This window comes from Sipha flava, unplaced genomic scaffold (assembly GCF_003268045.1).
Source record: "Sipha flava isolate LNK unplaced genomic scaffold, YSA_version1 3_pilon_pilon, whole genome shotgun sequence".
Classification (NCBI taxonomy): Eukaryota; Metazoa; Arthropoda; class Insecta; order Hemiptera; family Aphididae; genus Sipha; species Sipha flava.
In genome coordinates, this window is record NW_020273108.1 from 3,274,889 (window position 1) to 3,290,961 (window position 16,073).

The following is a 16,073-nucleotide window of genomic DNA, read 5'->3' on the forward strand; positions in this document are numbered from 1 at the left end:
GATGAAACTGCACCTCCAGGAGTGACGGTCGTTTCTCTGTGTGTAAATATAATTATAATTTATGCACCGTCGTGACGTACTATTATAATATTATATAAATTGAATCGTGTAAATGATATACAACCTTTCGCTACCCGACTGCATTGTGCTGCATATGGTGAGCCAATTTCTAGTAGTCGTGTGTCGAGTAAATAAAAAATAAAATAAAGGGTCGCGGTCGAAATTTGAAACTTTTATCTGCGGGAGAACGGGAAAACGTCATTGATTTCTTCCGTTGTAAATTCATCTACACCAATCTATACGGCGCACGAATTAAATACGATACGCAAAACCGTATCCGAAAACCACAAGGGGAAACGTGTTAAGCCACTTTTGCACATTTTTCAGCAGATTATTTTACAATGTTTAAATTTACAACGATTCTTGCTTCTGTACTTAATTATATTGATATTATCAATAAATATGACAACATATTTCACAATATTCCCATCACATGGTTATGATAAAATTTACACACGTTATTGTCAAGTTAAAATATTTTACGTGAACATCGTGTAAAATCAAAATTATTGAAATTTAAGCGTCAAAAGTGTTTTATATTAGTCAATGTTTTTTCGTTCATTTATATCGTGTGATATTCATTATTAAAGTACGTTTCAATTCAAAGAAATCATAGCTATTAAATATTTGTGTTACAAAACATTTTTAGATAATCACTACAGCAAAAATCTAACTATAGTATGCCAGCTAAAAATTGAAGAGCCTATTCGATGTAATTGATCTGTTCAATATATAATAGCAATATATCAATACTGCAACTACTTTATTTAAAATCAAAATGTTTTGATTAACCGTTAAATGTCACATAATATAAATGAATCGAGATTTACTTATACTTATTTATAGTTGGCATCAGAACATATGAGTATTGACCTTTATTTTATTTTTACAAATATATTTGAAACATTGAGGTTAAATAATTAATATTGGTCAAGTATTTTCAAATGTTGATAAAAAAAAATATTTTTTAATTCTCTGCCAGTTTTCAAACTTTACTCAAACCATAAATATAACACGAGAAAATTATGCTTTTCTAAAATCAAGACATCCATAGTTAAATGTTTGATTTATAGTTTTTTTTTTTTGATAAAATCGTTAAACAATAATATACTCGAAATATTGGATTTTAAATACAGCGTACATAATACGTACATGTTGAAGATGTATTACACGTTTAATTCATATTTCAATAAGTGGCGGTATTTTCAAGCTTATATCGATTCGAAAAATGATGACAAAAAATAGCGACGTCGATTTTAGTAACAATGACTGTTGAACTCAATACACTAAAGTGGTTTGCGAACAATAATTAATTGTTTGCCAATAAGCCTCGTACATTGTACCGCTTATCCGATTACTATTTGTAGAGATCGATGATTAATAAATAAGCGGCAGAATTTCGTTGTTGTCTGTTGGATATGGATCAAGGGGGGAGCTAGGGCGCCTATAGACCCTTGCTGCATGTTGAAAAGAGCCCAATATGTTTTATAATCATTGGTTAACAAAAATATAAAGTACTGTTTTATCGATTAACCGTAACTATACTACAGTATACAAATATAATATACTTATTTTAATTAATATTGATTACAAATTACTAAATCTTAATGAAAAAATTAAATTGTTTTGGGTGAAAGGGCCTCGCTAAAAGTAATAACCCACCCCTCTCTAATATTATTACCATGATCCGGTCCTGTTGTCGGCACAGTCGGATTCGAAACCGCGGCGATGTCACGGCACGCCGTTGCGGTAGACGGACTGCAGACGACCATTGGGTGGAATTGAGTCCGTGGTCGATTCACCGCCAGTCACTTTGCTGAGACCGCGTGCCCGCCACCCCGGGGATTCACGTTATTGTAATCTGCCGCGGTCCAGGTACATCGCAGTATTACCGTTCGTATACGGCTGTTCAACGATTGTGTTCCGCAGCAGTTTGGGGGAGGGAGATCAACGATTGTCCGACACGGCTAAGATTCGCTTCGATTTCATCTCGAAAGAAAAGCGATCGATGCATGTCGTCCGCGCACAGTCGTTTCACTATATATGTACAACCGAGCACAGGAAAGTAATAATATTCACAACGAATATCCGTCCGTAGACAACATCGTATATGACCAAAGAACATTAGATCTGAGTCAAAATTTAAAACCGGTTTCCTATAACATTCTAGAAAACGATTCAAAATCGTCTTGAAAAATGCGCTCGAACATTCAAATGTTCCATTGTTCCATCGATTGAAATACGTATTCGTTTTACGCACAATTTTTTAATAAGTGCAATAAAAAAATTCATTTCACTGTCGGACCCGTTTTTTACTTGCTGATTAATTTTTTCTCTCTCTCATATAGTAATATTGAAATTAAATATTTTTTTGATAGTTTAAAATTAGAATTGAAATTTTCTAAAATGGTTTTTTCTCGGAAAACCATACCCGTCTTCCGCCCTAGACCGGTCGCTTACGGTGTAATAAATTACATTATTGTACACTGTGTATTATACATTGTATTATGTAGTTGTCCGGGGAGACTTGTAGCCGGAAGCCGTGGAGGGTTTATCGACGTGACGTCTTTTGGTACCGAACGATAAAAAAGAAAAAAAAAAAACAATTACATTTCGGAATGCGTAGTCGCAGCCGCCGTCGTTGGTCGCGGAGATCTGGTACGGGGTAATGCGATCGCACACCAGTGCAGATTTCCAAAAAAAATTCTTGGTCCCGACAATACCCGCACAAACGTCGTCGGCGGCGGTGATGACGGTAACGCGGTAAAGAGAATCCTGCGTATAGTAACCATACGTGAGGCGGGTACCGCACCTACCTGCGAGGATGACGTCGGTGACATACACTGCGCGCACGCACACGCACACCTGGCCGATCGGCGTCACACTGGCTGCGAGGGTTAGGCGGCGGTGATGGAATTCCCTCCTCTAGCATTGTAACGCAGTGCGTATACACACGAACGTGTATATAAATATATATATATAAATGTATACGTAAGGGTCGCTCTTTGTAGTTTTATTCTTTTCTTGCTGTCCTTTTTTATTTTTATGTGTATGAAATGTGTATCATACCTACCGCCTACCTCCCCGTACGTACGAAGAATGAGAGAAATGGTGAACGAAAGAGAGAAAGAGAGAGTGAGCGAGTATAATATGTGTGTATAAATAATATAAAATTATAATCGCGCTCGTATACATGACGTGGGGGTTTGGACAGGAGAAGGGAAGAGAATCAAAATCGTAGTGCGACAACACAATGGGGACGTTGTGTGACTTTTCGATAGGCAGACGGGTAAGCGGAGGGATGGTCGATCGCGTTATATTGTCACGTCGCCGTCGACAGGACGAAAAGTGTCGACCGGAGCGTTTAATAGGTGTACTGCACACCCGTCCTCGTAACACACGAATCGTTCCGTATACAGAGTGCTCGTATCGGCTGACCGTAAATGTATACGGCGCGGTGGTCGTGGTACGATTAAACCCGTACGCCGAGCAGTTCGTAATATCTTTCGAAAACGAACGCGCGTTTCAACGGTCGGTCGACGTTACGGCGATGACTGCGAAACGGGGCGGCGCGACGAGTCGTTTCCTCCCCGGCCGATGCGCAAAGACGTACACGGTAAGTTTCGTCGTCAACAGCCGGTGCGTGCGTACACTCTGAACACAGCCCTACCATCACGCGTGGTCGGTCGGTTTGGTTGTAAACGCGTACGTTGTGACGCGTCCGCGGTACGGGGCGTACGCAAACGAACGCGCATCTAGTAAAACTCCGCTCGTCCGTCAATTCAACCGCTGGCCGATCGATCACATGCGAAATCGTTCGTTCGCGTTCGACATCACGTCCGAATACGATAAGGTTTTATCTCCAAGTTCGCGTTCGCCCGGCAATGTGGACGCGACGCCTTTACGAGTACCGCGGGACGGACAGCGATTTTGAACTATAAACGCTCAGCGGTCCGAAACGGGTACGATCGTCGCGCAACGTTTTCACTGTGGCGTTCCGCTGCAACCCTGCGCGCGTACGATCTAAATTGTACGCGTGAGTACGTGCAGCTATACGATACGCACCCTGTATACCGGCAGCGGCGGCGGCCGCGACGACGACAAAGGGTCGCGCGCGCGAGGGTCGTCGTCGGAGAGTGGGGCGTGTAACAGCGTATTGTCGTCGGCACGCACCGCGCCCGGGGAGTCAGTTAGTCGCCGTCAGTGTCGGCCGCACGATGACCGATTTCACTGCACGTCAGCAGCAGCAGCCGACGCAGCAGCAGCAGCAGCAGCAACCGCCGCCGCCGCCGCCGCAGCTGCGTTTGATGCCGCCGACCGTCAGGCCACCTTATTTCGATTTTAACGACATTTTTGGTTGTTCCGCAGGGAAGAAACCGTCGCCGCCGGCCAACACGTCCGTGGTGGCCAACGGTGGCCCGGCCCCGACGACCAACAACAACAACAACAACAATAACAACAATAATAACAACAACGGATCCATCAAACAGCAGCAGCAACAGACTTCGGCCGCGAGCCAGCAACAGCAGCAGCAGCAGTCGGCGGCGTCCGCGGGATGTTGTCCAGTGTGCGGCACCGCGCTCCGCACGGCCCACGAGCTCGAGTCGCATTTCGTGTGGGAACTGGAACGGCTGTACAAGCAAGCGGCCGCGGCCGGTCGACGGCACAGGAGGGGCACGCCGGACAAGCCTGGCGACGGTCACCTTCATCACAGTCTTATGGGCTGCGGTCGGGACGGGACCGGCCGCTTGTCGCCGATCGCCGGCGGCAGTGGCAGGGACGGCTCGTTGCACGGCCGATGGGAGGTAAGCACGTTACAATAATAATAATTATGATGATTTATCACGTAAAAAATAATGATTCACTTGGATATAACCTTTCATTCGCTGGGGGCTCTTTCCAAAATGTTGTCCTGATCGTCACACCGAATGTCACACAAATGTCCGTCAAATTAATCGAATCATCGTTGGGGAAACAGTTGGTTTTACTCGATTCTATTGCGTGTGCGCTACACGTGTCAATGTTTCCGTAAATACACTTTCGTTTTTATAATGATTATTTTGTTATTAAATGATTAACAATAATAATAATAATAATAATAATACTTAAAGTCTTCGTCGGGAGTGTGGCGTAATATTTAAAAAAACCGGTCAAGAAAATGTTTTCGAAAGCAATGTTATTTGGTTTTCGCCAAAGGGCGGTAAAATATCAAACATTATCAAACGTTATTAGCGATTTTCGTACAGCGGTCTATGGCTCCATAAGAAAATATGCATTTCAGTAAAAATTATTATTCGTGTACGAAACTTTTACTTTTTTTTTTGTTTCTTCGATTTATATTGCAACACCGAAGATTTTGTTTGAAGTATCTAAAAATCTCCTCAATAAAGGTGAAAATCTTATGATAAATGGTAAAAATATATTTTTAACATGATTATCGATGGAATCGAAATATTGCCGCGTATTTATTGAAAAATATTTTAAGCAGAAATCGTTTGGTCCTATTTGTTGTATTTTTATTAAAAACTATTACGTATAAATATTGATATATTGATTTTTTTTCTCTAAATACCGAATCTGGTGGTTTTTATGTTTTTTATCGATTAGTTTGATCATATTGGTAAACCAATGACGGCGTACAGTCCGAAAAAAATCTGTCTTGCACTATTTTCTTTTTTCCATTCTGTAAAAAGCGTAACAAATCCATATTATACTATACACCTTTGATTATTCCTATAAACCTAGCCTAATATCATTAGATGGGTTTTATCTGAAAATGACGCTATGGAATTAATTTTGCCGTAAAACTGCTCTAAAAAAAAAAAAAAAAATACTGTCATATTATTATTATATTTCTATATACGTATTATGAGTGTGTATCGAATTCAAATTTACAGTGAAACCTCTCTAAAACAGTATTTTGCTTGAGAGTACATAAAAGCGTATTAAATGGATATAAATATATAAGAATTCTTTAGTTTGAGAACATAAAAGTGTTCGAAATCATAGGTTTCATTATTCATAGTGTTAATTTGATCTTCTTCTAGTCCTCCCCTCCTCTTATACTCGCACCACACCTAGTTTAATACCGAATTGTATCCAATATGAACGAGACCGAGTGCCTAGAACCCTCCATCGTTTCATCGATGGCGATCGACAAAATATTCTCGACAATTATGCAATTTCGTTGGTTGGGGGAAGGTGCGGTGAACTACTTCCGCATTTGTCGAACTGTAATAAAAAAAGTACTTCAATTTAATTGACATGTTTTCCCATCGACTTCCCTTTGATTTTTTCTTCCACTTTTCGTAATTCTATAAATTCTATATTGTTTTTTTTTACATTGGCAGACTTATCAAAAAGTAAAGGCTAACAGACACAACCGATTGCGAATTAAAAACCGGAAACGAAAACCTGATGAAATGCTGCTGACGCCAACGCCGACAACGTGCTGCTGCCCTGTTTGCAACGAGCCCGTAGCCGCGGCATCTCAGGAACAGATGAACGCGCATGTGGAAATGTGTCTCAGAAACAAGGTTGGTAACCGACTGTAAAGACTGTTTCGTTATTACATGACGGTTTTTTGCCTTTTTCCTCAACTCGAAATCCTAAATAAAATCTAAATAAACCGACTACCCATTATTAAAATAAATAATTTTCTATAAAAATGTGATTTAAAAACAAAAGTAAAACAAGCGACTCTCTTGGTTATAGTTATATTAGTTGCCTTTCCTTATTGAGAATATTATCGATACATTAAACATGTTTTGATTATAAATAGTTATGATGTGTAATATTATTTGCTTGGGTTTATGTATATAAGTATCGCATAAAAATGATGATAATTTTAAATCGAAAATGTACGACGGTAAATTTCGATTTTCTGATAAGCATTTCAAATTCTCGAATGGTCGCCGCCGCCGGCGATTTCCCTTTAGAAACCTGCCACATCTGCCCGGCAATTGATTTACTAAATGGTTTTACTATGAATTTACTGCACGGCTTTTAAATCGTTGTAAGGGTAATGGTTAATTTATCCGTTTATGTTGCGTGTAAAATGCAATGTATCGCTCTACATGCCAATATATCCGTGTACAAACGTGGACACTCTTGTCTATTCCTATTTACAAATCTTGTACTGTGAAATTTTTCTAACTTCGCTCGCAATCAATACAATAAGGAATGCAATTGAACTACCCAAAGGTGTATAATCAAATAGTACAGTACAGATGGACGTGTTCGCGAGAAAATTACAATCGATCTCGAAATCCAATTTCAGGTCCACGTGCTCTTGACATCATCGTTAAACTGCGATCTATGCGGATAAACGGACTGTGTAAGCTTCTCTCTGCTGGGACATGACTGCACACATCTAAACATTCGTAATAATATTTCTGAGAATCGGTTTAGTTCTCACTGAACGTTGTAAACGCCTTTTATCAATTTAATATTTACATACTTTTATATGTCTTTGACCCGGACAAGTCTATTTTTCCATCAACTGTTTACATTCACTACGGCGTACCACGCACTATTCTTACGCGAAATTATTATTCCAACAGGGTCACCCGGCCACGGTGACAGTGACATCTGTGGGAAACGACGACGAAGACGAAAACATTGATGTGGAAGGTGACACCGAGACGACTATGTATGATATTGTCTACGGGGGCGGCAGCAGCGGATGGCAGCAACACAACAGGATGAGACAACAGCCGATGATTCTGCACGGCAGCGCGTTCAACAGAGGTTAGTTTGCCAAGTGATTTTTTATTATTATTCGATACAAAAGCCATACCTGGCCACGATGGCCATATGGTTTTTTAAGGAAGAATTAATAATATAATCTTTCGGCAATTCTTTCTTAACATGTTAAGCACGATTTACGATTTTTACAATATTGTATGCTATATAATAAGTACTATATGTTCTCTTACTTACCTTTTTACCAGTCGTTAAGTGCAAGTTACCGCTTAGCCGTTAATACATAATATGTTGAACTGCAGCTCTCGATAACGTCAATAGTCGTCTGATGTGCTATTAGTGTTGTGTTTTATTGCCTGATTGACTTGTTTTAAATTTTTATATTGGCATCGATTTTTGTTTTTACTTGAAATCTATACTGTATCGAAAATTCCGATATCAGATATAATAAATTATTTTCAAATTGTATAAAAATAAAAATTATTTGACAATTCTTATTTAATATTCATGGTGTCGTTTCCTTTACTGGGTTATATCTATATAGTTAATTCCGTATACCAATTAAAATAGTTAAAACTAAATCTGAATATATTTTTTTTTCTTTTACAAATCGTCTTATTAGGATGTTTTTTTTTTTTTATTATTGCCAAAATTCACAAGTTAAAAACAAAGTATGAATATAGTACATTAAAAATGCCTGATGGTTTCAGGCATAATGGTTTACTATTTTGAATCACACACAATAGGTTAGATCGAAAATAAATTGAAAAAAAAACGTAAATTTTATGCTGAAACCCAAAATGTATCCAGATTTTTTTCATATGCATACTAAGCCGTACATTTTATTCCAATTATACTTCAAAATTGACCCAACATGGCATGGCGATGTTGTATTAATGTATTAATTGTTTTAATGTACGTAGGTAAAATAGTGATAACACTTAAAAATTATCAAATTACATCACACCTCCTATTTCGCCATCTGTCAGTTTTAGGTGATAGCCATTTTTGTGAAACTTCACAGTAATTTTAACGAACCATTAAAAAAATGAATAAACATCATGCAAGTATAATAGCAAGAAAATGCTGGAATTCAAAACGTAATACAAAAATTTTACTATTATAATATTAAATATATAGACAACATTTAACAATTTTTTATAACTTGGATGTAAATTTAAGCACTTAAAAATACATAAACTCGATTTTTTTAATGAAAACATTTCTATAGTTTTTTTATGGTTTAAAAAAATTATTATTTTTATACTTAAATTCAAATTTAATTAATTTTATGATTAATGTTTCTTACAGTATTCCAAATTCGCAAAATAATTAATATCCACTCTTAAAACAAGTTTAAATAACATGAATTAATAATATTTAAATACTAAATGTACTAATTTTAAATTATTAATATAATTAATACCAATTATGTTCAGTTAGGATACAAAAATGTATCAATATTTCGTGAGATCTTGATTTTTCTATAATAATACATGTACTCGTATTATACCCCTAACAGGTAAGTTTAGGTATTATTAAAGGTGTAAGAAGTTACTTGCGCCTATGGTATTTAAATAAATACCCTATTTTTCTCCAAATTAATTAGTTGATTTATTATTATTTATCTTGGTCTCCCACACAAGTTTTCTCAGTAAGACCCAGTTTTCATAGTCAAAGCAATAAAAAATAAAATAAAATATAACAATCTTGCATAATAAAAAAACATACGAGTAATTCGATTTTAATCCATACTTACTAATAAAAAGGAGCTTGGAAAAATTATCTTTACAATTTCGTAGTAAGGTATTTTTTGTTTTAAACTAGAAAAATATAATTGTATTTTTCAATGCAAAATAACCATTCTGTTGCGTGCAGTTATGATATTCCTTTCTGAAATCTGCCCGCAGTGCCATAAAAAATATATTATATTATCACACGATTTATTTGTTGGCGTAACGTATTCAAATATTCAACTGCTCAAAAAGTGTATTTTTACTCATACAACTCGAAAATAAATTATAACACTTCACGTTTACGGTGACAAACATGTACTCATCAAATGTATATATATATATATATACTATCATGATATTACTCGTATTATTACACACTCGAAATACACTTAAAGTGATATTGCGAAGTTGATCCGTTCGTTGTATCCATTCATTCACACGCGCATTTAAATCTCTACCCTATACTCAGAGGGTATGCGTTTCACGACGGCCGAAACTGCAATATTTTCTTCCATCTTCTTCCCGCACAGGTCGCGTCTCACTTATATTTAAAACGTATAATATTATTGAAACTTATGTCGGTCGCTGTTGTTATACGTCCCGAACGCTTACAAGCACGATTTAAACACGTTTAATAATACACACGGCACAGATTTATTTTACGCGTATGGCACCTCTATTACGTGTAGGCGATAATACTCGTACGTGTTTTCACTCTGTAGTTTCTTTACTAACGCACGTTAAACTTCTATGGCAAACAACTGCAGCAGAGTTCATCATGCTTTAATATCCATTGTTCTAAATTCAATCCGACTAACGTGACGAGAACACCGACTGCATTTTCACGCGCTCGGAACTTATCAGTTTCGAACATTTCTCAAATTTCACACTAAAATGTTTACTTTTTTGTACCAACGCACAGGTGGTGGACCAGTGCCGATGGCGATCAACTGCAGTACCAGTAACGCGCCACCGCCAAGACAGTCGGCCGGAGACGATTCGACCGGAGCCGATGAAGCAGTGCTGGTGGTTGACGATAGCGATGGCCCCAGCGGTTTGTACAACAAGTACGGCCCCAACCAGTACGCCGAACGAGACATTATCGTCCCGTCACGTCCTCCTACCGCTTCTTCGGAGAGCCGTCGACTTACACCAGCCGAGTAAGCATACCGTTTAAGCCTCCGACCACGTGTTCGCAGGGACGGCGCGAGGGGGTGGGAAATAGGAGCAGTTGCTCAGGGCCCCGCACCTTAAATTATAATCAAGGCCCCGCGGTTTTGATTTAACTGAACTTAAAATATTTTATTAATATAAATTATAAGACCCAACATTTATTTTGCCCAGGGCCTCGCAAACTCTAGCACCGTCACTGCGTGTTCGTACTCTTACGGATGGTATAATGAAATCGCGTCCCGACCGCATTCTTTTACGCGCTGACACGCGTGTCTCCTATCATGCTGCGTGGGGAAGGAGTGGAGTCGGCAGGATGTGAACAACAGTGTTGTTGCACGCCCGTTATCGATATAGTTCGGGGGACAAGATTTAATTTGACTTTTCTCTCAATAAAACGCCAACAGCTTTTATGCGTTCACACTGAATCTTTTTGATGTTCCGCATGTAAAACGATCAGGCACGGAGCACGGGACTTGAGGTGAAAACAATTAACTCTTACGATCGAACATTTCGGTCAAGTTTAAAACCACCGAATTTCAGCTATTGACCGCGGGCTCGAGGAGATGTCCTCGTCGCTTTTCTTATTGTTCTGCGAAAGCTCGTTTCGAGACGCGCACGTTTTTTCCACGCGCCGCGAACTATTGACTTCACGTCGTTGAGCACGTTGCCGTATTCCGCGCGGTCACCGTAAACAACAATACCGTCATTAGTCAGTGTTGACGTAACGATAATAGGTTTACCGATAAACGACACGCTACTAAAATCATATTAATAAATTTTGTTCGGTGAACAGGCAAAACGATTCGAGCGCGATGGACACAATGGACGCGAGCGAAAACGTCGGACCGTTGGACGTGTCGATAAAAAAAGAAAACACGCAGGAAGAGGGGACTATCAAGCCCAAAATGGACATTGAAAAGTACTGCGGTCAGTTCAACAACAACGGTCAAGTCGTCGAAGCGCTTAAGGCCCGGATTCGAGAACTGGAGTTGGTATCCAAAACCGGCTGCGACAAGTTCACGTGTCTTTTGTGCAAAGTAAGTTCTGTACCGGAATTACGCACAGCGCCGTTTATTCCAATTAAAACCAAATAAAACCAATCTTTCATTTAACGTACAACTCATAATATCCTGAGAACGATTCTAATCACATTTTAAACTTTTTCAAAAACTATAATCCTTATAGTATTTTATATGTCCGGTTACGCGATATAATCCACGGGACGTTTCAGTATACTATAATATTAATATTGTTATTCTTCGTCCATAATAGTCATACATTTTTAGTCGTACAAATCCCTCTCTGCTAATCAAATTACGGTACTCAGTTTTGACTTGAAACGCTAAGAATAAAAACTCAAGTTTAAATAACGTTAAAAATATCGAGGTGTTTTCATCGATTGTATATATGAGAGAAATGATTTTTTCCTACCGTTGTCTCTCGTATTTAAAATACTGGACATACCGGATCGTTCGACTTTAACGTTCTAATTTTTTCACTTTTAATACGGGCCATTTGTGATAACTAGGCTTATGGACTTATAGCTCTAAAAAATACACAAATATGCATGCAAATATGATTCTAAAACCATTAAAATATACGTAATAATATGCAGTTATATGCATTAAAAAAAAAAAAAAAAAGACCACATAGTACACAAAATAAAACGTGTTCATCGGATGTAAATATATCTTTTAACTCTGAAACAAAATTTTGTAGTCGGCTACTCGTAGAGTGTTGTACTTTCGGCATTACACAATGTTACAAAATATACGCATACAACGTTTTACGTATGATTCGACGTTATGTAGTTGCGAGACGCAAAAATAACGACCGATAATAATCGACTGAACTGAACACTAAACAAATAATCTATTATTCTATATCGACATCCGATCGATATCCAGCGGGTTATACGGTCGATACAGGTTTATAGTATTATTGACAAAAATTGCACAAAAATTATAACGAAATATGAGAGGTAGTTTGCAGATAGCATATTACTGGAAGTATTAAGTCCTCTTAGTACATTTTTTTTTCGATCGGTTGAAATATGTATATACGTTATATGTATCAATAGTTTTTAATTTTAATAATAATAATAATAATAATAATAATAATAAAATTTGAAAAATTTGTCTAAATATGCAAAATAAGCGTAACAATTTTAAAATATGCATCCTACTGCAAAATCTATCAAACGTGCAAAAATATGCACATTCAAATTTTAGATCTGATATCTATGGCACCGAGAAACGAATTTATTTCGCACTCTGCTATATTTAACAATAATTAAAAAAAGTATGCAAATGCTAGAAGTCTCTAAGCCTAGTGATAACCATGTACGCGAACAGTATTTTCAAATGTCATTGATTTCCGTTTGTTGTTCGCAGGGAAATTTCAAAGATCCCGTCGTGTCGACCTCGTGCTGGCACGTGTACTGCGAAGTCTGTTGGCTTCAGATACTGGTGAGTAACACAGTAATGTCATTACGACCATAACGGTTCGCGCGAACGCGGTCCCGTGTGGAACACACGGATTGCGATTCGTTTCGAATGTTGTATGGTAATGTTGTTCGTACCGGCGTGTAATTAATGGTTTTGGTTTTCTGTCCGTGCGCAGGGTGCTAAAAAATTGTGTCCGCAATGTTACGTGATAACGCTGCCGTCACATCTGCGTCGAGTTTACTTGTAGAGCGGCAATGAAACTCGGACGCGTATCCACGGCCGGCGGACGACGACTCCACACGGATAACGGCCAGGAACGTGTACTCGGTGCATGCACATCGTCTCGCGCACAATGACCGCCGAAGTCGTCGAACGTTTATTTGTAAATTTGTTTTTCCTCTCATCGGTTCGTTGTGTGTTTTTTCCTACTCCATCTCCCGTCCCTCCGATTTAACTTCCAATTTATTGTACATAACACATTATTATTATTATTATTATTATTATAATTATTATCAATACAACTGTCTGTATGATATGCACATAAAAAAATATATTATTATAAGCGTACGGGCTGCCGACGGTTTACTTGCCATCGTCGGTTTGCGTTGTCGTTGCACGGACATTGTGTATACCCGCCAAATGTATCGTTAACTTCTCTACGCACATCAGTGCAGGTTCGTGTCGCCGAAAACGCTCTGTACGCATGACGTGCCGTATCCGCGGCGACGACTTGTGATCTAGCAACCTTGTGGACGGCCCCGACACATCGGAGCCCACCCTGGCGTCGACGAGGAAGTCGAACGTTCCCGAAGATCTCTCGACCGTTTAAAAATGTTGACCTTTCCGAGGGCCAATGATTTACTGCAGTGTGGAGTAAGGTGTAAGAGTGCCGTTAAGTATTCAACACTGTATCGGTCCTTGTGTGTTTTGATCCGATTGCCGATGTTTAATCGGATGTATATTTGAAATGTCCGCGTTCGACATGATCGTACTGCGATCGTAATTCCCGTTCGGGGACGTCCAACTGATGCTTGTGCAGAACGTACGCCCGACGAACAATTGTGGTGGTGGTATAACGTTTGTTACCCTCACTTTTACACGGTTTCTTGGGTGGGTGTCCGGGCTAGATGTTTGATTTTCACTCCAAAACTTCACTGGTGTATTTGGCACCACTGCTCCTGCTCCTTTTATTTCTGAAACGCTATAAAATACCAATATACGATGATCAATCGTTTTACGCTGTCCGCACCGAACACGTTTTGCACGAAACGAGTCAATCCCGATATGATATTTAAAACAGGACCAAGAGGTTCATAATGCATTTTTCAAAAAACAGCCGACGCCTTCTCGACCCTGGTTCGCGCTATGCGTCTACGGCCAGGGCAAACGGTGGTATAGCCCATTACAGAATATAATATTGTTTTCGATCCTAGTCCTTAACGACAGAAACAAATAGTGTTACTCGTTATTCTTTATTACGATTACCTTCAATCCGTTTTCCAAACCGGGAATTTGCTTTAATAATTACATTGTCCATCCCCCGCCCCACATCCCATCGACCAATGCAATTCGATTTATACTCAACGACGCGTAGATAATATTGTACGCTATACAGATTAACGAAGATATTTCGTGCACGTGTAAATTTTTTTTTTTTTATTTGGCTAAAGTGTTACATAATTAATATGTTATATCATAATATAGTACATGTTATTATAATATTGTACATATCATTGGAAAAAGTAGATTTAACAGTAGGTGTACCGCTTTGTCGTTTGGTGTTAAAAAAAAAAAAAAACCTCATGTGCTATATAATATGACCGCAGCGCGAATATTTATTAATCTTACTAGGAATTCGTAGCATAGGTAAATAAAAAAATGAATATTAATTATATACTATTAAGACATAAGCTTATCACTTTAAAGGTACCGTACCGTAATGAATACGGTATTTAAGACGTATTTAAGAAGGTGTATTCGCACAAAAATCACAGACACAAATTTAAGCGTGCGCGAGTAGGATACGTTTGTACAACGATTAGGTACACTTCGACCGTAATGCTTCCGCGGGAACTGCGTTCAAGTCGTCCGTCGGGTGCGCCGCGACGTACGTTTCGGTTTTGTTATATTATCTCGTCGTCAAGACCGTATCGCCTAAACGGAACTTCAGTGGCCAGCCGGAAACACTTGTGTCCGGATTCATGTTATTTTGTAGAAAAAAAAAACAGAATCGAAATGTTACGGCATGCGTACACCGCGCGGAACGTGTAAAACGGACGAGATAGATGTTACGACGTATTCGTCCGCGTGACTCGTTCTCGATTGTCTGTAAAGCCTTTGCGTTCGGTTTTCGATTATTTCCGTTGAAAAATTACTTCCATTGAAAAAATACTTCCGTTTTTTTTTTTTTTCACGCGCCTGTCTCGAAAAACTGCTAGAAATCCGGTACCGCACGACCATCGGACGACCGTAACGCACGGAGCTCTAGTTGCGCCGTAACTGCGGTCGGAGTCTAGAAACACACGCGCGTCCGCGCCAATAGTGATGCGGTACACCGGCTCCGGCGCGGGACCGTTTTCGCTTCGTCAGAGCTTGTACACGACGGGAGTCGCTGAAACGCGCGCGAAAATGCCAAACACTTGTAACAATAACTCTAAGATGAAACATTATTTTACTATAAGATCGTAGATCTATACATTGTACCGTTTACGTGTTATCATGATACTGTATGTTTCGCGTCCTAGATCGCGCGTGTTTATCGTGCGAACCGAAAAACATGTTGGTTATTATTATCATTATTATAATTACAATTATTATTATTATTATTGTAATTACAATTAATATTATTACTATTATTATTATCATGATCATTATTATTATTATTATTATTATTATTATTATCATTATATTATTATTATTATTATTATTATTATTATTATTATTATTATTATTA

General features: G+C 38.6%; 1 protein-coding gene across 1 annotated transcript in view; it reads left to right on the forward strand.

The window, feature by feature from the left end:
- Nucleotides 1-14,999, forward strand: part of LOC112688645 (protein Teyrha-meyrha) — a 128,098-nt gene extending 113,099 nt beyond the window's left edge. The window contains exons 4-10 of the mRNA XM_025561943.1: nucleotides 4,429-4,865; nucleotides 6,411-6,596; nucleotides 7,623-7,809; nucleotides 10,423-10,660; nucleotides 11,467-11,710; nucleotides 13,067-13,141; nucleotides 13,296-14,999. Coding sequence (XP_025417728.1) covers nucleotides 4,429-4,865; nucleotides 6,411-6,596; nucleotides 7,623-7,809; nucleotides 10,423-10,660; nucleotides 11,467-11,710; nucleotides 13,067-13,141; nucleotides 13,296-13,367 — 1,439 coding nt within the window. The 3' untranslated portion in view covers nucleotides 13,368-14,999. The remainder of the gene's footprint in view (nucleotides 1-4,428; nucleotides 4,866-6,410; nucleotides 6,597-7,622; nucleotides 7,810-10,422; nucleotides 10,661-11,466; nucleotides 11,711-13,066; nucleotides 13,142-13,295) is intronic.
- Nucleotides 15,000-16,073: the final 1,074 nt, after the last annotated feature.